Below are 27,786 nucleotides of genomic sequence, written 5' to 3'. Positions count from 1 at the left end.
AATATTTGAGTATTCCTTCCAAGTATTCAAGCGCATTCCATCCTCTGCCAACTAAACTAAGTACGGCCATGCTTGAGATATTCCAGTATTGCTGGGACCTCTTTCATATAGCGGGTATAGCTAATATTTTCTTCTTTAATACAGGCGCAAGAATTCGAGTGGACAGGTTCAGTTACTTATGTTTTAAATATGATAAAATAAAAACAGAAAAACAGCTGCATAATGAATATAAAATTGAAAATACATAACATAATGAAATAATGGATTTTTTGAATATCTGGGATAATTTTTCCTGAAAAGATAATTATTAGTCATATTATGATAATTATTAGTATTATTATATTAGGGTAATTATTAGTATTAGGAAGCCACGGGCTTTTGCTGCACGAAAAAGGAAAAAATAAATAAATAAAAAATAAGAGTACATAAGAAAATAAAAATTATGCGTTTCCCTCCTCACGTAGTAATTATAATTATTTATACGTTAAATACATAGTAGTAGAGAATTAAGAATAGGCCACTTATTAGCGATGTTAAAGTAATACAAGCGGCTCTCCCAAACTCACTTGTGCCTTGTGTTCTCTCACCCTGAACTAGATATGTTGATTATCGGCGTCTATCAACAACAAGTACTACAGGAAGTGCTTCATTTCTGAATACAAGGGTGGGCCATAAGTTACTTAACCCTTTTATTTTCAATGTTTCGAGAGAAAGGGCGAAAACTGGTTTATAAATCATTGTTTACACAACAAAAACTGTAGCCAAATAAACATTTTACGTATAACAGCATTTTTCAAATTGCTATCCTTGTGGCTTAAACATAAAAGCATTCATTTATGCAAATGACAGGCTGATATAACCGAATGGTTAATGCGGGAAAGTTTATACTTTTATACACTAGGCAGACTGCATTTAAGAGGAAATGCAGTAACACACTCGTTTGAGTTGATCGTGCCTCGAGTCCACGTGACGGATAAATCCAGTAATTGTCTTGTATTCTCTGATCCTTATGTCGTTCCGGAGTATAAAGAAAAACTTTATTTATTTATTACTTTTGTCGTTAACACACGATTAATTAAAACAAAATTCCTCAGCAATGATATTTCCAGAACATCTAGAAATATAGGTCTACGGCCGTACACATCTCAAATAAACCTACAGGAAAAAATAAGCTTGACCTTACCTTGGAAGCTACTCAATGGGTTCGCAGCGACCATTTTTTGGAAATGTTTCGTCAAGAAATTCTCTTACAGTGAGCGATTGATGTAATGGGTGCCATCCGGCATAAAAAAAATAGAGGCTTTTCAGCAGTTTTGGGTAGGCATTATTCCTGTCACAGTGCAAGATAATTCTCCGAAGTGGGAGTGCCATCAAAACGAATACCTCAACTGAACAGATACTTCCTCGCCCCCGCGCCAAAAAAAAAAAAAAAAAAAAAAAACCTACCATAGGAGCGTTTAAGTTCTTTTTAGCTGGGAGTTGTTTTCAATTCATGTTATCACTTTTATACAATCAAGGAAACACCTTCAGCATTAAATACTAAACCGAATCAGAGAGAAACTAAAAATGGAGGAAAAAATGTTAAGAAGAATACAGATCACCGAAAGCAATAGTAAGTGCAGCGTTTAAAGGCCTTAGCCGCTACTAGATCGGACGACTCGCAAGAATAATTGGATGAGAACCAATCGATGTCTGGAGAAAATACAGAATTTTGCAGGAGTGGGGCGGTGAAAGACTAACTTTCGAGCAGCAAAACATTGAAAATTGTTTTAAAGCAGTATAAACATGTACAAAATATTTGTATAATATATAAATAACTGCAAATTACTCTGATTTTTTCGAACTAAGTTTTTTCTTACTTACCTTTTGTAATCTTAGATGTATTTAAAATCTGTTATTAGAAATAAACTCGGTCCTAATTATTTCGGATAACTGGGATTCTGCTGTACTACTAAGTTTGTAGAAAAGCATCACTATTACAATTCTTTCTCCATCTAATCACTGCACCTTTCTAATTTTATAAGGTTCCTGCAACAAATAAAGATCTTACGATATTATGAAAAAAAAAAGAAGATTTATCGACATTCATTTTTAAAATGTAAAATAACTTAATTATTTTATTGAACATTTTCAGGCATTGTGCGGCATTACATGCGACATTACGTGCATTCAAGTCACCGCTGGAATCACAAATGATCTCATTAAAGCAACTGATTAACTATCACTTAAAAGCATTTGCAGGCTACAATCTTACCAATTGCTTTGTCAAAGGAAACAAAAGTTTAAAGAGAGAGAGAGAAAGAGATACTAAATTACGTACTATATTTCTGATATCTTCGAGCAACGTGTACGAATATATTTTTACATGTCTATATTTCTGACATGCTTCAGATATTAAAGAAATCACTATGATGATTAGTGCAGTGGTGATTTCCTCCAACATATTTTTAAATAAATATGTAAAGAAACTACCGTATTTGATACTGATCTTAAAAGGAGATAGTGATTTATGAAACTGTCAATTCACCAAGATACACGAATTTTCTGCCTGTCCTACCTATTCAGGTAGTCATTAAATATCAGAGGTAAACAGAAAAGGAACAAACATTAGAAAGACAATCCCCTATACCTTTGGGATATCGTGAAAAATATTATGGGCTGCCACACTGTCTGTGGCGTACACACATAATAAAAACAGCAACCTCACAAAATGATAGCACATTACACGACAGCGTTGAAGACAATTTCTGACATGCAGAGGTCTTATTTAGAAGCTGGTTGACCAATCACAATCTAGATCTCAAGGACAATTTATATTTAATATTTTACTAGTAAACCAAACCTAACAGAGAGCCCATAAAATAAATGTATATTTTTAATTTTTAAATGTATATTTTTAATTTTTAAATAAATTTTTAAGCACCGCTTTAACCTAATACTTAAAATACTTTTTATATATCTCTACATGGCGTTTAAATTAACGTGAACCAACTGTTATTTCACTTAGTTTTCATTTTAGATTTCATGCAGAGTTTTGAGACCTTCTGTACTACATTTCTGTGAATTTTTTTTCAAGGCAAAAATTATGTAATGTTTAGGTCGATTCTACGATTCCTAACTCTGGAATTTGTCTAATAAACTGCTTTTTTTTCTTTGCTAATGAGATAGTTTAGCAGTCCGATCATTTGTTTAGTCTAAAAACATCAAAAATTTATTTTTAAATACCCTCTGAACCCAGATTTATCAATTTAAATTAAACGCGCGCGCGCGTACGTGTGTGTGTGTGTGTGTGTGTGTGTCCTAGCTGGATTGAAATATGAATGTGGGTCGCATACTAAAAAGACTGGGAATATCTATCTCCATCAATTTGGCCTCCTCATTAACCCTGCCAAATCAGCACAAATTGTCTTTTCTCTGAAGCGCCAACCCACTGAAATCCAAGTCTCTCTAGACGGCATTCCCTTCCCAGTGGTCAAGATGCATACAGACTTGGGAGTCGTCTTCGACTATAAACTGAGCTTCAACCCCCACATTGACAAGCTCACGGCAAAATTCTGTCAAATGCGCTGGACCACAAAACAACAACTGCTCCACGTTAGGGATCTGGATGTGACTCGTCGGTACATATACACCTCAGTATACTCCGTCGTGCTGTATGCCTCAGAAATTTGGGGGTCCGCGGCCCCTACCAACATCAAGCGCGTGTACTCCGCCGAATATTGGCTCCTTCGTTGGATCACGCAAAAACATCGTCATCCACCCCAGCAAAGGACAACTGCGATGGTGACGTCACTTCACTTTGCCCGACTTCCAGATCTTGTATTTGAAAAACGCCTTGTTCTCACTGTCAAGATGACAACCGGAATGGTCTCGGAGCCCAGCATCTGGGAACTGTGTGGCTGGAGGATCCCTCTACCCGCACTGAGGTCAGCTCCCACGCTCACAGCTCACTATAACAGACTATCGCTTAGCGACCGCTTTCTCCCCAGGGAGATGCTCCCCACAATTGTTTCAATTGACGGCGACCTCTGTAGGTTTGTGAAGGATCGGAGGTACCGAAGACAGATCCTTAAGAGCCTGACCTTGGCCAGGCAAAGTGCACATTGATAAGGGCAGCGTAATAATGCCCAATATATTGTAAATAATGTTCAAAGCACGATGTGTTTATGAATGTGTTGTAAATAAAGTCAACAATATCTTTATGAATATAAATATCAATATAACATAATGTAAATCTGAATATCTTTATTATTTCATTGTAAATACTGTCAAAAGCATAAAATGTCCTGTAAATAATCTGACACTGATTCTATTTTATTGTTGGCTCTGGGGGATGAGCCCGAACTTCGATGTGGGCCCCCTTCCCCCAAGGCTATTGTCCACCAACCAATGTAAAACCCCTGGCATTGTTGCTGTGAAGGGTCTATTGTATATACCATGTTTGTATACAATAAAGATTAAAGATTAAAGATTAAAGAATAGTTTCACTACTGGAAGTTTCTGAAAAAATCATAAATTTATATATCAACAACGTAAATAAGTATCTCAATTTTTACAATACTTTTTGTTTAACATAGAGTAAGATTACAGAATCAGCGACCTCCAAGCATGAATAAGGAAATGTGTAGTAAGATATAGACAAAGTGTAGGCTTTTTACTAGTGTACATCACTGTCTCCAACAAGGACAATAAAGCTGCATGCATCACATTTATTTATAGCTCATCTCGTTTTACGTAGAGTAAAACGAGATTTCATTTTATAAAACTGGTGACCCTATAAATCTGCATGCTCAGTTTCCTGTGCCTAAGAACGGACTTCATCAAGTAATGCTTTATGAAACTTAATGTAATTGAAATGATGTACGTCATTGTCATCTTATTTCATTTAATGTCTTATGTCATTTGATGTTATTCTATTTAATGCCCTATATCACTTAATGTCATATTTTTTTTTCTGTAATGTATCTGGTTGTCATCATCTCTGTAAGTGTCAACGCTTGGCTTTTTGGCCATGAAGGAACACTGCAACACTATCCAATCTTGTAACTGTTACAACTGATAGTGGTGCAATAAAAGATTCTCTCTCTCTCTCTCTCTCTCTCTCTCTCTCTCTCTCTCTCTCTCTCTCTCTCTCTAAGACACTTTAATGGTGGAAATAAGTGGATAAATGGGGGTGGAAATGGGTTTGTTCTGAATAATTTACGAGTGTTAATGAAGCTTTGTTCACTAAGGCAGTTGCTCTTGCAACTACCATCAGTGAAAATAATTATAAAAATAGCGCTGTACTTTCAAGCATTCTGGTTGAAAAACAGTAGAATAAGAGAAGAGTAGAAAAACAAAAAATATATATTAAATTTGAAAGAAATAAGTCTGGAAAATATCACAGTATGAAAATGGAGCGTTGTCCAAAGCAAAAATCTTAGAATACGCAAGATTAGATCATCTTCACGTTAATTTACAAGTATTTGCAAAAGTCGAAAGAAAAATAACACAGGAGTCCACATACAGTTAATTGATATTAAAAATGATAATCTAAAAGGAATTCAAATTCAAGTTTCATTTTAAGAAATAGTCTGGTATAGAAAGTTTCATATTTTGCTAAAATACAATTTCGGGAATGCGGTATGATCACTTTGATCACTTTTCCAAAGTCAGAAAATTGTCGTATGGGTAATGGTCGAGCTATTATTAACGTTAATTCATATCAAGGATACGGCCTTCCTCTTATAATAAGTATACGGTATATAAGATAACATAACTTCTTTCTTTAAGATGTCATGAAACGGACCTTATGTTTTTCCATAATGTTAACCATAATCATCACGTGAACAATACTTCCTGAACGTGCTAGAATTTTAGAGCTGGAATCTGCTTATTCTTCATTACTTCTGATAAAATGAGCTGTATACTTCATGTCTCAACAGCGCTCTTCAATTAATAGCATCCTGAAACGAGAGCATTAGAAATCGAGATAGCGTATAGCCGGAAGGAATTTCAAGTACTCAGCCACGATACCGTGACAGACAAGTTAACAAAACGTGTCGTCAGAGTCATGACATTAAACGTGCCTCAAAGTTATTGGAATTTTAAGCCAAGGAAAAAAAATAATATATATATATTTTTTTTTTTCTAGTCTGGTCCATAAATTATATATATATATAACGCATACAAATAAAAAAATTACATATACTTCAACCATAATGCCACCGAGAAGAGCAAAGTACATGTAATTTGCAGTATACGGCTATATTATACAGACATAAATTTTATATGCATCAATGAATAACTGCTCCGCCATCCCTTAAGGATGTCAGCAAGCCACTTTCCTGCAGTTTTTTTTTCTATACATTTCGAAAGAAAAGGACTATATATAACGTATACAGTAATATATATATTAAAGACAGTATAGCTATATATAAAGTATAATTTTTAGATTAAAGTTTAAAGTCTAGTGATATCAAGTGGCACCAGGGGTTCCCCCCCATCTCCGCATTTCATACATTGCGGGTGTGCCAGTTTACTGGGAAAGCCAGAGATTTAAAAGTGCGCGGATATTGTAGATGTGTAATGTCATGTACTGTTGTTCCTCTGGCCATTTAGCCGCTGAGCCTCTGCTGAGGCCCAACGTTGCCCCACTTTCGCCCCGTGGAGGCAGATCAAGTACCCAGTACTTTCTATTTACTCTGGCAGGTCCTGCCACCTAGTTTCCTGAGATTTTCAGTGGCTAGGGCCTAAAAAAAATTATTATTTCCATTGCGTAGGGGGGAGAGTGTCGCTCAAATTGGAAAGGCCGAGAGTATGGGCGAAAGTTAATTCAGACGAGTTTAAATTTGGGTGTGTGGGGCTTACGCTTGCATAAAGATAGAGGGGGAGGAGTCTGAAGACTGCAGGGGAATAAGGCAGAAGTAAGGGGACGATAGAGTAGGCGACCCCAGTAGTTCAGTGAGGCAGGCCCATGCCTCACCAGAGGGAAGAATGAGGGAGAGGGTGGGAGGTCAGGGCTTCCCCTCCCCCAGGGAACGGGTGCAAAGTGAGTCAGAAAAGAGTGCCCAGCTCAGGTCGCCATATGGCGTTTGTCATATCATAGTCTTGTGGCATCCTTTGGTTGTCACATTCAGGTCGTGATGGTCTAGTCCTTGTGGCTGGATCAACTCCTGGGTATGGGAGCCCTTGTGTTCCATTGCGGTTTGCATCAGGGTGGTTTCTAATGTTCATGATTATCAGTTGTTTTGTCTATGTTTTGCTGCGCCTCGAGGTTGTGGTTGTCCGGATTTTATGGGTTTGATCTGGTAGTCTGGTTGGGTTGTATCTGGTGGAAAGTTCTCCTCCTTGCGAATAGTTTTTGTGCGAATTCTGTGAAGGCTAGTTAATACTTCCTGGTGTCCAGCAGGTGCTGTTCTTGTCCTCTAAGGAACTAAGGAGTAGGTTAGTTTGGTGATAAGGATGCTGCGTAGGTCGTCATAGAGCAGGCAGTCGTACATAAGATGCTGCCAGCTCTCAATCCCTCCGCAGGCACATGAGGGGTTCTCCTGGATCCCAAGAAGCGAAAATTTTGCATTTATGGTCCCATGGCCTGTGAACAGGTACGTTGGTTGTAAACTAGGGGAGAACCAACCGGGCATCCTAGGATATACCCGGATTACGTCCGGTATAAACTCCCTTGCGAAATCACCGGTGGGGGAGTTTTCCCATCTATTCTGCCACGCCTGCAGCAGGTGCATGTGGAGCCTGTTCTTTTTCATTGTTCGGTTTACGGTTGGGTCCGTTGTGAATCCCAGGCAGTTTTTTAGATTAATGCATATTATGGAGTGGAATCGGGAATTATGTGAGATCAGATGAATTGTTCAACTGCATTACAGACGGATTAAATCTATATGGCGCTGACCAATGACATGTGCGCCTAAATGTGCAATCTAGTAAGACCATATTTGCCTATTGTGTGCCTAAATTGCACTTTTAGGTTGTCAAATTCAGGAAAACATATCGTTAGCCAGCACCATATAGACTTCAGCTGTCTGTTATGCAACTGAACAATTCATCTGATCTCACATAATTTCTGATCCCGTGCAATAATATACATTAATCTAAAAATTATACTGAATATCAAATTTCGTGTGCGTATAATAACTAATATTGTTGTTGTTAGGTTTTAAACGCATCAGCAACTTAGGCTATACTGCACCGTATGTAATATGTCTGTAAATTGCACGTGTTCAGTAGTCAGTTTTCTGGAAGAAATATCCGAATTTCTGAAAGAAAAAACCATGATACCTTTGCTTGAGACCGACTAACTCAGCCACGTTGTGAAAAAAACCCATAAAAATTCTTCGCGTCATTTAAACACTTCGAACTCAAGTCTTTCCCACCGGGTGTGGGGAGGACAGTGATTATACCAATTCTGCTACCCATGAGGGCATGACTAATTGTATAAAACAGCAATAGCATAAACGTCACATATTGATAAACTAAGTTAAATAATTCTAAAGTACAGTACTGTTATTGGGTTTTAAGAGCATCAGCGATTAAGACCATATTGCTCCGTGTATATTGTCTGTAAATTGCGTGTGTTCTGAGGTCGATTTTCTGTTTTCTGTACGAAAAACCCGAATTTCTGGAAGAAAAAACCATGCTACCCTCGCCTGATTCCGACTAACTCAGCCACGTTGTGAAAAAGGCCATAAAAATTCCTCCCGTCATCCAACTCAGGTCTTTTCCACCAGGTGTGGGGAGGAATGGCGATCCTACCAACTGTGCTACATACGAGGGCCTAAAGTACTTCATTATTAAGTTTAATTCAAGTCTGTCCGCTAAATTCGAAAGAAATACATAAAGTTTAATAGCCAAAAAAAAAAAAAAACACCGTTGCTAGAAACGACGGTTCCATAGCTTATTACTAGTGATGGGCATAATTGAGAGGTAATAATTGATTATTTCGTTTATAGCAAATCATTCGATTATACTCATATCATTCGAATAATATAATCGAATATTAATTATTTAATAATCAATTTAAACACATCATGAATATGTATGGCAAGTGCTGTTATGCAAATACTAGAGACAATGGCTGAATACAGATCTACTTCAACGAGGCAGGTCAATAAATCTTCCGGGAAGAGGGAGATAGCCAATGTTCATTTTTTTTTTTTTTTAATACTAAAAACATTTAATGTGAATGTGTCAATATCGCCTAGCATATTTCGCACTTATATTAATTCTGGGAATGCCTTTTTTATGGTCACCCTCATCGAATTCTTATTCAAGGTTGAAATGCCATGCAAGAAAATAATCAAAAAAAAAAAAAAAAAAGAATCGTTCATAGTTTAAGTTGGGCAGAGCATGAAATTAGGTTAGCAATGGATAAAAAACAAAACAAACAAAACAAAAGCAGCGTATCTATTTGGATCATCGTTAATAATAGTTATATAATTTTTTCTTTAGCTGACGTGTTATCACATTACATCAGCACTGTTACTTTTAATAGTAACACACTGCAATAAAGATAATTTCTTGTAATCTACAAATATAAATCACTTAAGAGGGCATTCAAAAAAAGTAAAGACTATTTGCATATTATATACTGATAAAATTCCAAAAGGCACTCATGTGGAAATCAAGCATATTTAAATAGCGAGACAAATTTAAACACAACGTTCAGTTGCAGTTCGTATATTGTATCTCATTGTTATGACGAACTCGGCTTCGCTTATGGATTGCATCACTGCTGAGCAAGTGCAGTAATTCGATTTTCGTAGTGCTGAGAGAATGAAATCATCCTTACGCAAAGAAAGGTGTATGAACGGTTGGGAAGATTCAAAAGTTACAAAACAATTGTGGTCGATGAAGACATTGTAAACAGTCGACATAAAAGTATATATTAAATTAAAGCAACTAAGAAAGCTTCATGGTAAAGAATAAATACATTAATAGTAGCAACTACTCAAAAAAATAAATATCCTTGGGTCCAAATACGATAACTTACCTGTCTAAATTTCAAAATATTAAATTAAAATTGAAAAGTACATTAAAGAATAGTGAGAAGTTAACTAACTTTTCAACTTCATAAATTCAGATGAAAAATTTTAACATTGCTATTTAATAAACTCTCCACTCTCTGGCATTCTGCATGATTTTTCATTTACGGCGATTCGCCACAGAGCCATAAGAGTAATTAATCCTTTCATTAGGCAAGCACATCCATCCATTAAGGTCTGGCTAGAATCAACTACTTTACGTCCGCTGTGAAATAAAGCTGTTTTGAATTAGTAGATGCTCTCATTTTACTGAGTGCATATCCATACTATGAGTGCTTGTGAAAATTTTAACCAGGAATCCGTTTTTAATTAATTAACAAATCAACTGTAAGAAGTCGTTTCATTTGATAGACATTGCAAAATATTGCATTTTGGAATTTAGGGTTGCTTTCCTGTAAGTGTCGAACAACACCATTAGGCATCAGTAAACTGCGTGCATTCTATAATAGATTTGTGGAAGGAAACTCTACACCTTCGCCTGAGACCGACTAATCCCCATGCATATAAGTGACTAAAATTAGCGGAATTAGAGGTGATTCCTGTTACAAGGAAAAGTGCTACACTTTAAAAATGTGTCGTCTCTCAAGAATACAGGAATATAATTTCCAATAAAAGGAAAAATAACTCAAGCAGCAGTAGGAACAGTTAGTTCAGCAATTTTTCAATAATAATGGGATGTCAATTAATTTCGAAATTCTATATATAAACAAGGGAAGAGCAGCTTACCTTCCTTCAGACAACTAGCATATGAACAGACAAGAGTGTATGATTATCCAAGTGGAAACTAATGCCTTAAAGCAGAGATTTCCAAACTTTTATTCCTTGTATCCCTTACAATATTTCACAAATATGCTATTGTGTACATCAACTGAACAAACAAGGATTAAATGATGTTAATTAATTTATTTCGGATTAAAAAAAATATATATATACACATACATACATGCCCAAGGACAGCAACATGCTAGAAGGCAACACGCGACCATTTAATTTTAACAAAAGTTTCACTTTTAAATTAGTACAAAATCAAATCTAAAGCTATTAAAGGAGTTACAAACGCAGATAATTCCAAAGTAACAAGTAAATATTAACAAATGCAAGCATCTGTATTCCTTTTGCATGCAAAATATAATTTATGAGTCTGTCGATTCACGGGCTATAAATATGTTCTGGCATTAAATAAATATTCATTATTACATATTTATGGTAATAAGAAGTACAAAGCATATAATAATAATATGCACAATGGCAACACGTCAGGGTTTAACAAAGAAAAAGCAATTAGATTAGACTATATTAGCAGATGAGGGTTCTCATCGAGAAGCTGAGCATAATCATGTGTGTTCAGTACACACGCACACACAGGCTGTTTACAATCTGTACATTCTAGCAGAAGTACAATTTAAAAAATATTATTATGCGGAAACATCGTTTTAATGTATTTGTAATTTCCTTCTAATATTCGATCCTTTTGTAAGTCTTCCATTTGAATCGAAGGAGACAATCGTGGAATCCAAGGGGCATCGATTCTATAGGGTGATTCAAGAGGAATAGTAAATATTTTGGGAGGTTATATTATCGATTATTCTGAGTTAAAAAAATTATATAAACATGTGTCCAATTCTCAATGGATACGGAGATACAGCTGTTTGAAACTGGTGAGCACAAAGCCATTATGAGAGGTATTAAAGAACGGTAAATTACTTATTGTTGTATTTAATGAATTTTTGAATGAAACACAAATACATGTAATTGACAAATTTTTTACAGTTCACAATAAACTTGTATTCACCTTTTCTTCTATATTCACCTTCGTCTCTTGTATTCACCCTTTCTTTGTATACTGCGCTTTTTATCCATCCCCACAAACAAAAATCTAACGGAGTGAGGTCTGGAGACCTTGGTGGCTATTGACAGAAGCACCACGGCCAATCCATCGTTCAGGAAAAGTTCGATTTAGATATTGTATCACCAGACGGGTATAAGCTCTGTGTGTGCGTGTGTGTGTGTGTGTGTGTGTGTGTGCGTGCGTGCGTGCGTGCGTGCGTGCGCAGGAGCTCCGTAATGCTGAAAGTACATACCAATCCTTGTTTGCAGAAATTCTAGGTAAATGGGCCCGGTAAAACAATTTTGTAACACAACAGGCCCAATCAACTGATTGTCGATGATACTGCACCACACGTTTAAGAAGCGATGTTGAAAATTTGTTTCAACATCGCTTCTTATTGATGTTGACTGCGGGTGTTATTGATAACCTTCACGGGTGAAAGTAGCTTCATTGCTGAACAGTATTAATGGAATTAATCGGCAATTAGTATTTACCCACCGACAAAATTCCAATCGCTGGGCGTCGTCTCCTGGTTGAAGGTTTTCAGTTACCCGCTGTAACTGAAATGGATAGAAGCCATGCTCTGTGGAAATTCTTCGCGTAGAAATTCTTCGTGTACTAATAGTAGGACTATGTTCTACCGACTGAAGAATGGGTTCTGTTTCATCCACATTTTGTTCATTTGCACGTTCAGAAGAAATATGAGCGCTGGGAATTGTACCAGTCTTACGCAGTTTGGTGTAAACACTCTTGAATCCGGTATTCTGCAGTTAGGAAACCGTCGACAGTATTCTCTACAAGCAGCAGTAGCACTTCCACCACAAAAACCGTAGATAAACACCACATCGGCATATTCAGCATGTGTGAAGATGTGCGGCATTCTTAACAACACTTTAACACCAAACAGCGTCAGGTTATAACTGCTTCTTGGTCACATCTGATTCAGGGATTTGTGTGTGCAGTTTCAAGCAGTCCATGTCCATTGAGAATTGGACACATGTTTATATGAACTTTTTTACTCAGAACACTCGGTACTATAACCTCCCAAAATATTTACTATTCCTCCTAAATCACCCTGTATATGAAAGAAGTTCGCATAGGATTTTGATATTTGTTGATATAATATTAAATGATGAGGTTGGTTTTACTTGTAAAGTAAAATTAGAAGAGATCTGGATATTGTAAAGGTTATTAGCTTTTCGGTTAATCCACCTCATGAGCCAATATTCATAACCTAAGACACGTTTATGGTACGAAGGAGGAGAGAAAATCCAAATGATCAATACATAAAAAAACATATACTGGATTAATGAATATAGCCGCATAATTTACATTAATGTTCTGATCTGAAATTAACGAGTTCTTGCTTCATGTTCCATATTGAAGAGAAATATTTAGCCCTAAGATGACTAATGTGATGCTTTAAGATTAGTTTTGTGACCTAAACGAGATCAAGATCTTTATGCTTATTAACTTTGATAACTCCTCGAGATTGATTCAAAATGAACTTGAACATCACATGTAACAACTTTTTTGACGGAAATCGTTTGAGCACATTTGTCCTTGCTAATGTATAGAACCATAACATCAAAGTAGCTTTGCAAATGCGTCATCAGTGTTTTGATGCTCCAGTTTAAGTCGGCATCAGTTGCTTTGCCATCAGGGCAGATGAGTAATTTAATGTAATCTTGGTGTGTCACCAAGAAGATGGTCTTGTTGAGCCAATATCAGCTAACTTTAATCATGTCTTTAAATGAGACGTTTTTCTTTGTGGGTGACATCCATCCATCAAGAAATCAACTAATTTTAACATTTTATATATAAATATATAAATATTTTATATAAATATTTTAATAAATAAACACCACGTTACAAACCCCTTATCAGATTCACATGCACAAGTGATTGTTTATCCGAACAAGAACCTGATTAAAGGTTTGTAAAATAATGCTCAAGTATTAAAATATTTACTGTAGCGTACACACACCACAATAAGTGTTAGAATAGTTTATTTCTAGGTGTCCATCTTTTTAATCTATAACACTCATTTTTGTTATGAATGTACGAGATCTCCTAGCCATATTCTTGAAAGTGCTTCCTGTAGAAATGTAATAGATTATTATTTACTTCAGTCTGTCGAAGTCTTAGAAATAACAAAACTGCACGAACTTGCAGGGAATTATGTTCTTTTGTAAATTATTTCTGACAAAACTGACGAAGCCTGATTGTGAAAATAGGGGTCGGCGAACTCATCAGTTTCGTAAAAACCGTATTAAAACAACCTTTTCCTTCTTACCTCTTACCACATGATATATACATCTCAGTTAATTTACTTACTTTTCTACTTGAGTCGCCGGTCATGTTAACTGAAACTTGTATAATCAAGCATTCTTATTTGACCTCAAAGGTTAACAACCCATCTAAGAAAATACAGAACTTCACTAATGACTATTATCAACCCACACTTATTGTTAAGATACTACCATCACCATAACGTTGCTGTTAAATGATCCGGTCTATAAAAGCTATTCAACGGGTTCGTTATGAAGACTAACCCCGGATGGCCAATTGCAATTCATCAAACTCTACTTACAACAAATAAGAAGTGGATTAGGAGGCCCTGCTTCCATTTCTAAGATCTCTTCCCCAACGCGACATTTTAAGTCATTTAACCGTAACTGGCTTGCTCTGACACACACAAGTAAATTCATTATTTTGGATGTGTTTCCCATATCCCCCAGAACATTGAGAAGTAATTATATTTGGTACGAATAATACTCACAAAAAATATCTTGACACTTTTCCAACTTTTAAGTGGAAGATTATCCAATCCAATTATAATCCAATCTTCGGCTTTCAGTGAATCCGAAAGCCGACGACTACATATTGATATCCTGAAATCGTCTACATCATCTAAAATTCATTCTTAACCCCGAAAAATCCACCTAAATGACGTTCACCTTGAAAATTATGAAACTAAAGATAGACATTTTTATGAGTGCTCTACTGATAAACAAAATCTGTACTTGGAACAATTGGAGAAAATACGCCCTTCTCCCGCTGCGTAAAATTCAAACACCAAGCCAGTTGAAGAGCTGTACACCGATATCTACAACATCCCCGCTATTAATGCTGCTGGGAAAAAAGTCTTACTACTATACATAACACGCTATCTTCTTCCTTAACTACCAAAGCAACATCATTTTGCACTCGCCAGTATATCAATCATTACCAACCAACTAACAGTCGAAACCTTAATACTAAATTCGCTGATGTGACTAAAACCCATCAGCATAATACTACAAGTATTCGAGTCCAGAGCCGAAATAGAGGTTGTTTATGCCAACATTTAGCTGCATTTCATAGCCTAAATATTACAGCTCTGAATCTGTCAACCAATTTCCTATTTACCGTTTTCCTTATTCCACTGTGTACCAAAGAAGATGTGATTACCTATGCTGATAATATGAAGCTCCTTACGGAAATACCACCATTAGCCAACACATGAGTGATTAGAATTGTCATCAGCAGTAAACTAATGCTCTCTTCACCTACGAATATGTCCACCATTTCAGACAAACTCAACCCTGAACAATCCGTAATTACTGTTTATTTTTCTTCCTGCAGCAGTCTTCCACATACAACCCTCACTGGAGGAGGGTGGTAATCCAAAATCTGACAAACCACAAAGATATTGGCATTACTTTCGACTCAAACCTTAAGTTCAACAGTCACATTTAATCTGTACTCTCCAAGACAAACCGATTCCGTTGGATAGCCTGAGACTATCCCTTTCATGCAACGGATGTATAAACCACAAGGTATATCCAAACCGTTGTATACTCTACTGTTAAGAATGCTGCCGAAATATGAGCCTCTGTCTGCTTGCACCCTCTCTTCACAAACCCATCTTCTCTAGTAAATATGAATCCTTAACCCAAACATCGCCTCTACAACAAAGGACTACAAGCATGGGTGAATAATGTCAAATCTCATGGCTGCCTCGACTGATCTGCAAGGGGAGAACCTCAACCACTGTTAACAGGCTTGTAAGTTCTAAACACTCCTGACGTCTGGAACATGTCACCCCACTACCCACCCTCAGAGTCGCTCCTCCTCTTTAAATGAAGAACAACAGGCTGACGATCTATGGCAGATTTCTTCCTGCAAAGGAACTTCCAATAATACAAATGCTCGAAATGGACCTCCAAAAATTTGTGTCAGATCGTAATTAGGAATTAGCTCAACTTAGGTTGCACTTAATGCCCTCGCCAACCATCTGAGGCCGATGGTTGCACTTAATGCAACCTAATGCAACTTAGTGCAACCTATTTAGGTGGCACCTCAATAGGCTGCACTTAATGCCCTCGCCAACCATCTGAGGCCGAACGCGACACCTCTCTTGCTTAAGGGCCGATGGACTGCATGTTGAGTACATTGCAATATGTCTGCAACATATAGAATCCAAGAAATACTATCCTGCTTGTATTTGTGAATATCCTACGCTAATATGGCCTATAAAAAAAACGACAAGGCACCTATGTATCCTGCCCATGGGGTGCACAGCAGCTAGGTTCTCGTCCTGTACCCTGTGAGTAACCTGCTTTGATGAAACTAAAACTGCTATTAGCAAGTCAAATCCAAGTGATCCTAACTAGAACAAAGATGTGGGCTTTACATATTATTTTATTTTTGTAAACTCTGCACACATCTTTGTACTCAATGCATTCGAAATAAATAAATCCTGCCCATCACATGGTCTCAGGAGTACTATACTTCCCACGACACTTCTAAAACACTAGAACCAAGGAATATGTGCTGCCAATGTGGACAGCGAAACAGGAACTTGTGGGAATTAGAAACAAGAAACTGCTGTCTCAACATACATATAGATCGATGCATAACTCCATTTGTACTCTATGTGCTTCACAAAGAGAGTAAACAATAAGGAGATGGGGCAAACCCCTCGTGCCGTCAGACCTCTAACACACTTTACACTTTATGCATCTACAATGTGGTCTTCTGCACCTAAAACTTATATCCAAATAATTTTGGATTAAAATACTGGATCCTATGATAGCTCAACAGAATCTCGAGCTATCATTTGACTATCTTCAAAGTCATAACAAATAAATGTACATCGAGTGCACACTCTTAACATGACAAGCACCCTTGAAAAGACCAGATCCCAACAGTACCAAACCATATCAACACTGAGGAACCTAGTCCGTCTAACCAGGTTTTTCTTATACTGTACAATGCTAATGTGATATTCAATAAAATGAATCACTTCTGAACTATTTTGTATCAGTATCTGTTACAGGAACCAGACCATCAGCAATATCACCATATGGACCTTGATGCAGACCAATTGGAAGTTAAAAGTGCACTAAATTTCTCAAATCGCTTTGGCATTCTCAAATCAATCTTAAAAAGACTTTCTAACTTTGCAGAAATTTTTCCTTATGTAAGATGTAATTTCTAGGCTTCCATTTCCGAATTGTAACTTCTCTTGGTCAGGACTGACCTGTAGAGCTCCTCGCTCATGGAGGCATTGGGATCTAACCTTGCGGTACAATAACTGAGACAAATAAATAATATTCTACTTTTTGCATTAAATTTTCATTTGATCAAGAAATCTGAAGAATACTCATATGATATATATGCAATAGAAAGTACTCAATTCTTGTAACGTAACTCAGGACTATAAGTTAAAAATCCAATTTTGCATGAGTGTTTGTGTCAATCTAGACTCACGCTAAAGTTATTTGGATAAACCACTATTTGCTGATTTATGGAGAATCATAATAAATATGAAGCAGGTGGAGAATAGGGTGTTTCATTAGAAGCTAGTAACTGTATCGCGTCGTGAATACAGGAAATGGGTTCAACGAACTGTTTTCAGAATGTTACCTTATACAAAGGGTACTAGGAAAGTTTTGCAATATGACGCAACAATGAATCACAGGAAGCTGCTTGTTGCTGCATGTTGAGACACGTTCATACGTGCATAGTAGCCGCCGCGCCAAGTCGATGGGCTCAGTTATTCATTAGTAGTGAGAGTGTAAAGTGCTTGCGATGGCATCGTGGTCACGAAATGAGATAAGGACAGTTTTGCGGTATAATTTCGTGCGTGGTTTAACCATAGACCAGTGCTTAGAAGAAATTACTCTTGCACTAGATAATGATTGTCCACATCGTACAACGATATTCAGGTGGTATAGAGAATTCCAAGGGGGAAATTTCACTCTGGAGGATTCTGAGAGGCCGGGAAGGCCACGAACGTCAGTTACGGAGGAAAACGTTACTGCTGTGAGGAAAATGCTTGACGAAAACAGGCGAGTGACCTACCAACAGATAGAGGATACTTTGGGCCTAAATGCACCAGCAATTCGTTCGATTCTGCAAGATCATTTGCACGTGAAGAAACTTTGTTCTCTCTGGGTGCCGCATCAACTGAATGAAGAGCAGATGACACGACGTGTGACTTGGTGCCGGGAGATGTTAAAAAAGTTTGATAAGGGACAATCTCGGTATGTGAACAACATCGTGACAGGTGACGAGACTTGGCTGTACTATTACGATCTGCCGACCAAGGCTCAAAACAAAGTTTGGGTCTTTGATGATGACGACACACCCGTAATTGTCAGAAAATCCCGATCTGTAAAGAAGAAAATGATAGCTGTATTTTTCAAATCGAGTGGAATTGTGGAACGTGTCGTTTTGGACACGCAGAAGACAGTCACAGCTAAGTGGTATACTGAACAATGCCTGCCTAAAGTTATTGGATCTATGAAGAACCTGCGGCCAAAGTCAAGAATGGACACCTGGTACCTCCATCACGAAAATGCTCCAGCTCACCGCGCCAAAGCCTGCACCGAATATTTGACCACGACAGGACTGAAACTTCTCGAGCACCCTCCCTACAGGCCAGACCTTGCTCCCTGCGACTTTGCACTGTTCCCGCATGTGAAAATGAAGCTAAAAGGGAGGCGGTTTTCCAGTGATGAGGACCTTCTACGGGCTTCGGACAACGAGTGTGCTTTACTCCCTAGTGAAACTTGGCAGAACTGGTTTAAAGATTGGTTTCGGAGGATGGAGAGGTGTATTGAATGTAGAGGAAATTACTTTGAAAAAATTAAATAAACAAAGCTGTATTGCAAAACTTTCCTAGTACCCTTTGTATATGGAAATGTATCACATGAGGCTGGCTATGCTTCTGTTCGGAATGAAGTTTATTTTCATCGAAGACAAACCCAATTTATTTTGAAGGTTTAAGGATGAAAATTTGTGCTGTTTTTATAACCTGAAACACTTCTTAATATTCATAAAATACTTCTGCTATTTCCATCAACTCATATTTTATGTTGCGATGTGTCTAGTTGTACAGGATTTCCTAATGAGCGCATAATACCTGGTCGTGAGCCCAGAGAGTGTTTAAATGTTTGTTAAATTAAATTTCTAAATTTACCACCAAATTCAGGAATCCATTTTTCCCAATAAATGTTTATTAGCAGCAAATTATCAAGAGCTATGAGCCAAACTTGTAAAAAAAAAAATACGCAATACAGGAATAAGTAGAAGAAGAAGAAATCTTTATTGTACAGTAAAGATACAATAATGTTCCCGCCACAGCCAGGAGGCCAGGCGCTTGACAGGGTTATGGGGTAATATAAAAACATGTACAGCATAACAAAAAGACAACATAACATGAAATTAACTTAAAAACGTGGCATTAAACCATGCTACAGATATGAGTATATACATAGTTCTGAGCCAGACAGTACACCAAAGTATATACACGTTCATATTGCAAAGTACATGTATGCTTATAAGTCAGAATATTTCACAGGCGTGCATAAAGTTCTTCGGTATACAGTTTTGCATTTTCTCGTGAAACAGTTCGCCGGTGTACCTGAGACGTGCCGTTCTGCGCCTCATAGCAGGTGGAGATATTAATACTATATTCAACCCAATCAACTGAATCGGTGCGAAATTCGCAACTACCACTTGGTTTTCAGTATAAAGTATTCTAAATGCCTTCATCAAGACTGCAGGATACGATATGTTATCAATTCATAGTATTGTATATCATAGGTCGAATTCTTGAAGTTCTAACTACCACATAATTCACCGGTTTCTATGTTTTATGTTGTTAACGAACTCGGATTGTTTATGATCTATTTCAACTTGCATTCCTTATGAAAGATGGTTCCAAAGAGTATATAAATATTGGCCTGTAGCCAATATTTATAAACTCTTTAGAATCTAAATGATTTCTAGAGCTTTCTTTGTTACTATGAATAATTTAACTCTAGCCTTAGAATTAATAAATGCTACGAGTCTTATCTCTCCATTAACCATTTGCTAAATCACTACAGCAGCAGCATTGCTAAATGCACTCACCGAAAGATCGAATGGTTCATTTAGATTACCATCTAATGAAGTAGGCGACACTAAAATTCACTCTTGAGACTTTCAAAAATGCCTCTATTTCTCAGAATTATTCATCTCAGCTTTTATCCTTTTCATCAGTGCTGTAAATGACGACACAGCGATTTTTAAAACATTTCCTATAAAAGTAATTCCTGTACTCTTGTACAGGAATTACTTTTTATAGGAAATTGTATTTATAGAAAATTTAAAATCTTTTAATTCAGCAATTTTAAAAGATTTCCTATCAAAAACTACTATCAAGAAATCGTTTTCTTTGTTTGACTATTCAAGTGGTGACTTTTTTAGATAATTCCAACAGACTCACCTTTCATATATACCAGCTTTCTGATAGCTGAAAGTAAATTAATGATTACTAATCACCTAGAGTCGATTAATTAATGATTATCAACTATCCGAGAGGTATCGCTTAGCGCCATACTGATATACAATGACACAGAAATCCTTCTCACACAATGAATATTTCCAAAATAGGCCTAACTTCTGAGTTGTGCTTCTAAGTGGAGAAATACGCCCAATACTACTGCAATATTGATTCCGTAATTGCTGTCGTTGTTGTCATTATGGGAGTTTCTGGCGCAAGAGCTTCTTAGGCCATACTGCGCCTACCAAAGTAAGTAGGTTTACATGTGATAAATGCTCTGAGAGCAATTAGAATCGGTCATATATTGAATTCGCTTCAGGTAGGAGAAAAACTCGGAGAAATTTTCGTCATTATCTATGATGTTGCCAAGTGACAAAGTTTGTAGATTTGAAAAAGGGGCCGAAAGTTGACTGCCAGACATTGTTGAATAAGCTACATTCAATGAGTATGTTCTTTACTGGTAGCGGATGCAAGCAGTGCGTGCACAGCGGAGGATCGTTTTCTGCGAGCAGAAAAGGCCTATTGGGGATCTGGCGAGGATCCCATAACTGCACCAATATTATTGACGGAATTATAGGAACGAATATTCTCTTAAAAATACTTCAACATATAGAAACTTAAAACAACGACAGTGTTTAAATGATTTCTAAAGAGATACATCCTCTCTTAGAGGATTGTTGTTGTTATTTGGTTTTTAGGAGCATTAGCAACTAAGGCCATATTGCTCCGGGGATATGCGGTGGTCATTTCCTGACCTTTCCGCATCCTCCGTATTTAGTGGTCACGGGCTCGAACCCCGGTCTGATCAAGAAGCGTGTGCTACGCACGGCTGCTCCTACCCACCTGGTTACGGAGGCGCCAAACTCTCTTAGAGGAGTACCAATCATTAATCAGAAATTGTCAATGATGTAATATATTCTGAAAATTCTTCACTCTTCCATTACTTGATCTTCAGCAAATACAAACACTATGCATTTTGTTTGCTCAAAACACTGCCTATTGCGAACCAAGGTTGGGGGAGGCAAGATCTAACATTCCAGGCCAAAAATTTACCTCCCTCTACACTTTTTTCTCTTTCAGTGTCTGAAGGACAGACACTTTTACCCATAACCTACCAAAGATCCCATCCTCTCGATAATCCAATTTAAGAGAGTAGAGGCTTATTCTAAAAAGCTGCACTACGAATATCAAAATATCTCACCTTTATAAAAATGCGGAAATCCTTCGTCCCTACCTTTCGCAACGAATGCCTATCTCACGACTGCACGATAACAAATCCGACCACAATTCATTGCTTCTTTTTGCCATCGCCTTGGTGGGTAATACAGTGGTTAAGATCACCGTTCTTCCACACTGTGTGGAAAAGGACTGGGTTCGAATCCTGTATTAATGGGAAGAACTTATAAATATCCCTCTTCCGACTTCAAACCTAGTTCCTTTAGAAACAGAGAAGACTATATGGCAGACACTTTTTTTCCATCTTGGAAATGGCCAACAATCCGAATGATGAAAAAGTCTTTAAACGAGAGGGCGACATTGTGGGCTAGTTCCTTTATGAGCTGACCTCAATTAATAACGCAAAGTATACAAAGATAAAATAAATGTATTACTGTATATACGCATAACGTTACACAATCCAAACCGGTTTCTTTATTATATGCAACTAAGTTCTAATATTATTACAAAACCTTTAGATCTCATGTGGTTCACCTACAGGCAACGGGTTATACAACACTGGAATGAGTTACTTCCCAATGTGGTGGAGACAGTGAATCTGACTAAGTTTAAAGCAAAACTGGATGATTACTTTGTGGGATTGGGAATATTATGAATAATCTATTTTGTTTGAATTTTTTTTTTTTTTGGTTAAAACAGAAAAGGTTCGCTTCCTTGCATCATTCCGTCTTACTAATAATAGAGTATTTAAAGCAGACTTCTTCTAACCGGATTTAGTTGTTTTGCATGTGATGAAGAAACCGGAAAACGTTCTGTAATGTGATGTTCATAAAAAATTATATTTCATCAATGGAGTACTTTATAGTACTAACTGAAACCAGCCAGCTCTGAACGAATAATAAAGGATATTACTTCTAATTTTCACTAAAATTTAAAAATAAGGTGAATAGAAAAAAGGAAAACAAAATCCAGACGCAGCATGGAACAGGCAGATAATAACAAACACCGAAACTATACGATAGGGATGTTGAACAGCACGTGGCCCTCAAGCATTTGTTGTGTGTTAATAATTCATAAGAGTTTAAAAAATTCTCCGACATTATATCGTAGATCTTAACCTCTGAGAAAGAGAAATACAGCAAGAAAAAATTTACTTCGTTATCAAAATTATTAATTATTAGCACAGAATATCTATATATATATTATAATGTTCTTGATATTAACGGTATAGAATGCAGTTTACGATGTTATTTTTTTTTATCTTTCCCAAATATAATAAAAATACAATTGAAAAACCTTTACGTAACTTTACAAAAATGTGCCCGCCTCTCCAGTATACTTATTACTCAAGTACTTTATCATTAAGTTCAGGTGATACTTACCACTGCCAGTATAGAATCCATGTCAGTCTTCCCTTTCCTATGTCACCATTACGAGGAAGGAGGTTACCATAGCAACCTTGTCAGATGACACCTGAGAACAAGCTTTATTTCTAAGATGCTGCACGGTGTGTTGGTAGTCACTTGTATAACAAGCTAAACCAGCGGAAAAATCTTTCAACTAGAAAACAATCTTCCCTAACTAGACGCTAAAACCCTCAAGTTTCATTCATTTGGAAGCTGCTACGCATTAACTTTAAACAAGTGGATACTACACTGCTAGAGAGCAAACCTACCGTTAAATTACCCTGAAACCACAAGCACGTGCAAGTCGAATCACAAGCGATGAGCATTACTTCTAGCTTCAGACAGAGAACACGAACAAACGTTTCCAGAAGAAACGAAACCAACGTCAGGACAAATGATAACACAGGAGGTGGGAAGAAGAGTTCTCTTATTCCGAAATTCCCTCACTTGCCGATGATGCTATAAGAGCAACTCAGACAGCTAGTGTCATACCGCACTAGGAACGAGTCTATTTACCAATAGGGAGGGGCAGTGGCGCACGTGGAGTGGTTTACATAGAGCGTTTAGATCATGCGAAAACGGTCCATTGTATTGAATTAGGCGGTTGGAGAACTTCCAAAGAAACAAGTTTTCTTCCCTCCCCCATCATCTGCTTAGCTCCTAGTCGCCCCTCCCCGCTTCAACTGCCATGCAGCGGCGATAAATCAGGTTGACCCACGTGCAATTTAGCTGACACCAATTTGAAGAAATACCATTTTTAAGAGTGGAATTGTAAAACTGAAAATGGGAACATTAGAGAAAGTTATATGGATTTGAAAAATAAGTGTACGTTAAAATATTAACTGACACGTACTAATGAAGATTCATCTATTTATCCATGTGTTACAGTCACCTGAAAATCAATAATCATTTCATACAGTTTGATTTAAAGGTGACTAATCACCTTTAAATCAAACAAATCAAAAGGTGACAAATCAATTAGTATCATATTATAATAATTTCCATAGAAATGGTTTTGTTCAGAATTTTGGGGGTTTCATGAACAGAAACTTTGCCTGATACAAAATATATACAGAAAATCTTTATCAGAACTGTAAATTTATGTTATTAGGAACTATATTTGTTATATAGTGAATAATGAAGTTGCCAGATTACTTGAGCAGAAAAAGACGGCATGGAAAGGTTACAGAGCAATAAAAAGAACTGCAGCCTATAACAACTACAAATTGATCTGTAATAGTGCCACAGAAATGGTTAGGCTGGCAAAGGCAGATTATGAGATATCGCTGGCAAAGAGAACAAAGAGTTGGATGAGATATCGCTGGCAAATAGAGCAAAGAGGGGGGGACAGGGACTTCTTCACATATATAAATGCAAAAAAGAGAAGGACAAACCAGATCGGACTCTTATGTAATGGATGTGGAATAGTATTAGATACCCCCAACTGAAGTTGCAGATGAACTCAACAGTTACTTTGCATCGATATTTACAGAAGAAAAACTCTTTAAGTCAATGAGAAATTATGGGAGTGAAGTTGAAAAAAATGTAATTAATGATGTTAAAATTTCACATGTTTATTTAATGAAAAAACTTTTGAGCCAACAAGCCAGTAAGGCTCTTGGGGTTGATGGCATATACCCTATAATCTTAAGGGAGGCGGTAAGTGAGTGCATTGAACCATTGAGGCTAATTATGGGATCATCACTGGACTCGGGAGTGATTCCGTTGGATTGGAAAAGTTCCAGTGTATCTCCAATACATAAGGGCAGTTCTAAGAGTGAAGTGAGAAATTACCGGCTGGTTAGTCTAACTTCAGCAGTAGGGAAAATCATGGAGACAATGATAAAGGGTGGAATTCAGGATCATTTGGACAGAAATGGAATTCTGAAGGATACTCAGCATGGTTTTGTAAAGGGAAAATCATGTTTAACTAATCTGGTTAGCTATTTTGACAAGGTGACTCAAGAGCTGGACTTAGGGAATAATTTCGACATTGTTTATTTGAATTTCAGCAAATCATTTGACTCAGTTCCACATGAGCGGTTACTTTATAAGTTGGAACAAGTTGGAATCACAGCGAAAATCCTTAGATGGATAGCTGAATGGCTTCAGGGCAGGAGGCAGAGGGTTGTGATAAATGGTTATTCCTCAGATTGGGTTGATGTAAGAAGTGGGGTTCTCCAAGGATCAGTATTAGGCCCACTGTTGTTTTTGATTTTCATAAATGATATCGATGAAGTGATAGATGGCGTGATGTCTAAATTTGCAGATGATGTAAAGATTGGTAATGATCACCGCCAAGCAAAGCATCTTCAGAATGACCTAGATAGACTTCAGGGATGGTCAGAAAAATGGCAGCTATGTTTTAATCCAGCAAAGTGTAAGGTATTGCACCTGGGAAACAATAACCCTAAAATAACTTATACACTTGGCGGAGGTGAACTAAAGCCGGTAGTGATGGAAAGGGACTTGGATATTACGATACCGTCAGATATGAAGTTCTCCGAGCATTGTAGACTGGTTGCAAGAAAGGCCCATGGTACCCTATCGATGATTTATCGAACAATTCTTAGTAGAGATAAAAATATCATAATCCCATTATATAAGGCTATTGTTAGAATGCACTTGGATACTGTATTCAAGTATGGTGACAGCACCTAAAGAAAGACATTGTGCTTCTTGAAAGGTTCAAAGACGTGTAATTCGCCTGGTGAGATCGGCAAAAGGGCGTCCATATGAGGAAAGACTTCGGATATGTAGGTTGCAGATCTTAGAAACTAGGCAACTTAGAGGAGACTTGATTAGGCTCTGAGAGGCATAAGCGAAATGAGTGAGGACGAAATTTTCACGGTTATAAATGATTCTACAACAAGGGGCCATAATTTCAAGATACGGGGGGGGAGATGTTTATACTGGATTGCAGGGAGTTTTATTTTAACCAGCGAGTTATAAATTACTGGAATAAGTAACCTACATGGATGGGAGGCTAACAGTTTGGGGAAATTCACAGGTCGGCTGGATAATTACCTACGGGAGGAGGGATTCGCATAGGTTGTCTATTTCCTTTTCTCTTATTAATTATTATTATTTTATTTAATTTTCTTCCTATTATTATTATTTTATTCTTATTCTTATTACGAATTATTAATATGTATAATTAACCACTCTTTTACCACTTGGAGTTTTTAATATATATTTTATTAAGCATAGCCTAAACTAATATATATAATAGTGTGGCGTTTCGGGTATCTTGCCGATACCCATCATCAGACCGTGCTGCTGACCGCCCTCAGACCTGAATAGAAATGGGCTGAGGGCTGTCAGAAGCACGGTCTGATGATGGGTATCGGCAAGATACCCGAAACGCAACACTATTATATATATATTAGTTTAGGCTATGCTTAATAAAATATATATTAAAAACTCCAAGTGGTAAAGAGTGGTTAATTATACATATTAATAATTCTTAATGGATAACAACCACGTAACGTCCGTAACCAACTATATTTTATTATTATTGTTTATTTATTTTTTTATTTTTTTGGCTGGTGCTGCATAAAAGCCATAGGCTTCCTTGCACCATGTGGCCATTGCTAATACTAATATGCTGGATATTCTTCTATAATCAGAAAATTTCTGCCGATAAATTCTATAATGTAGATGCGTTTAATATTCAGCAAGCCAATCCGATTCGTTTGTAAAAAATAAAAAAAATCCATATGTCACGAAGGAAGTGCCATATTCTATTATGCATACATAAAAAAAACAATGGCAACAATAACATTTTACAGATGTAGTCAGGATAACTGTGGAAGGCAAATTTTTAAAATGGTTATATTCTGGGATTGCTATGCGATCAGAGCAGTTTGCGTAGTAAGTTATAAGGTAAGAAACTCATTAAGAAACAAATCTCCCATCCCCCTCTCCATTATCCGCTTAGCTCCTGGTCGCCCCTCCCCGCTTTACTTGCTACGTAACAGCCATAATGAATTAGAAAGTTCATATTGTATAATGCAAACTGTACAGTAAGAATGCAGATCTACAGTGTACAATATATTACAATAATTTAGTGTTGGGTTCTGTGATAAATTTGCCTGTCAAACCTAACCACCAATCCAAGTTGCAGGATTAAACATTCTAAAATCTGTCTACTACTGAATAAATCAGTTCAGCTTACGGGGAAAAAAGGGAGGGGCAGTGGCGCACGTGGAGTGGTTTACATAGAGTGTTTAGATCATGCGAAAACGGTCCATTGTATTGAATTAGGCGGTTCTTCTTCCTTTCAATGGCGCGATTCGGTTAGATCTTTAACAAAACAAAATGGTATCGTTAAACCTTTTCGAAGAGGCCATTATTTTACAGACTGTCAACTGGTTAGTAGCAGCTTAATAAACATTGGGCTTTTACGAGATCAGAATGTAAACGAATGTAAAGGTTGCACTGATTTACCCCAATTTGCTTACAGGATGTAATTTTTAACCGGTGTCATGACATGCAATGCACGCATAGAAACTGACCTTGAAT

General features: G+C 37.1%; 1 protein-coding gene across 2 annotated transcripts in view; it reads right to left on the bottom strand.

The window, feature by feature from the left end:
* LOC150090018 (pleckstrin homology domain-containing family G member 4B-like) overlaps window positions 1–23,482 on the bottom strand; it is a 1,014,666-nt gene extending 991,184 nt beyond the window's left edge. Inside the window, exon 1 of one of the 2 annotated variants that reach the window (XM_090389713.1) lies at window positions 23,239–23,482. In XM_090389713.1, coding sequence (XP_090245839.1) covers window positions 23,239–23,259 — 21 coding nt within the window. In that variant the 5' untranslated portion in view covers window positions 23,260–23,482. Of the gene's footprint in view, window positions 1–1,863; window positions 1,929–23,238 lie in introns of those variants that run through there. The other variant, XM_090389714.1, reaches the window with a different exon arrangement.
* Between the last annotated feature and the right edge of the window lie 4,304 nt (window positions 23,483–27,786).

Source organism: Mastigoproctus giganteus, chromosome 2, assembly GCF_048544385.1.
Source record: "Mastigoproctus giganteus isolate SK-2022 chromosome 2, ASM4854438v1, whole genome shotgun sequence".
NCBI lineage: Eukaryota > Metazoa > Arthropoda > Arachnida > Uropygi > Thelyphonidae > Mastigoproctus > Mastigoproctus giganteus.
This window is presented reverse-complemented; position numbering and strand designations above follow the sequence as displayed.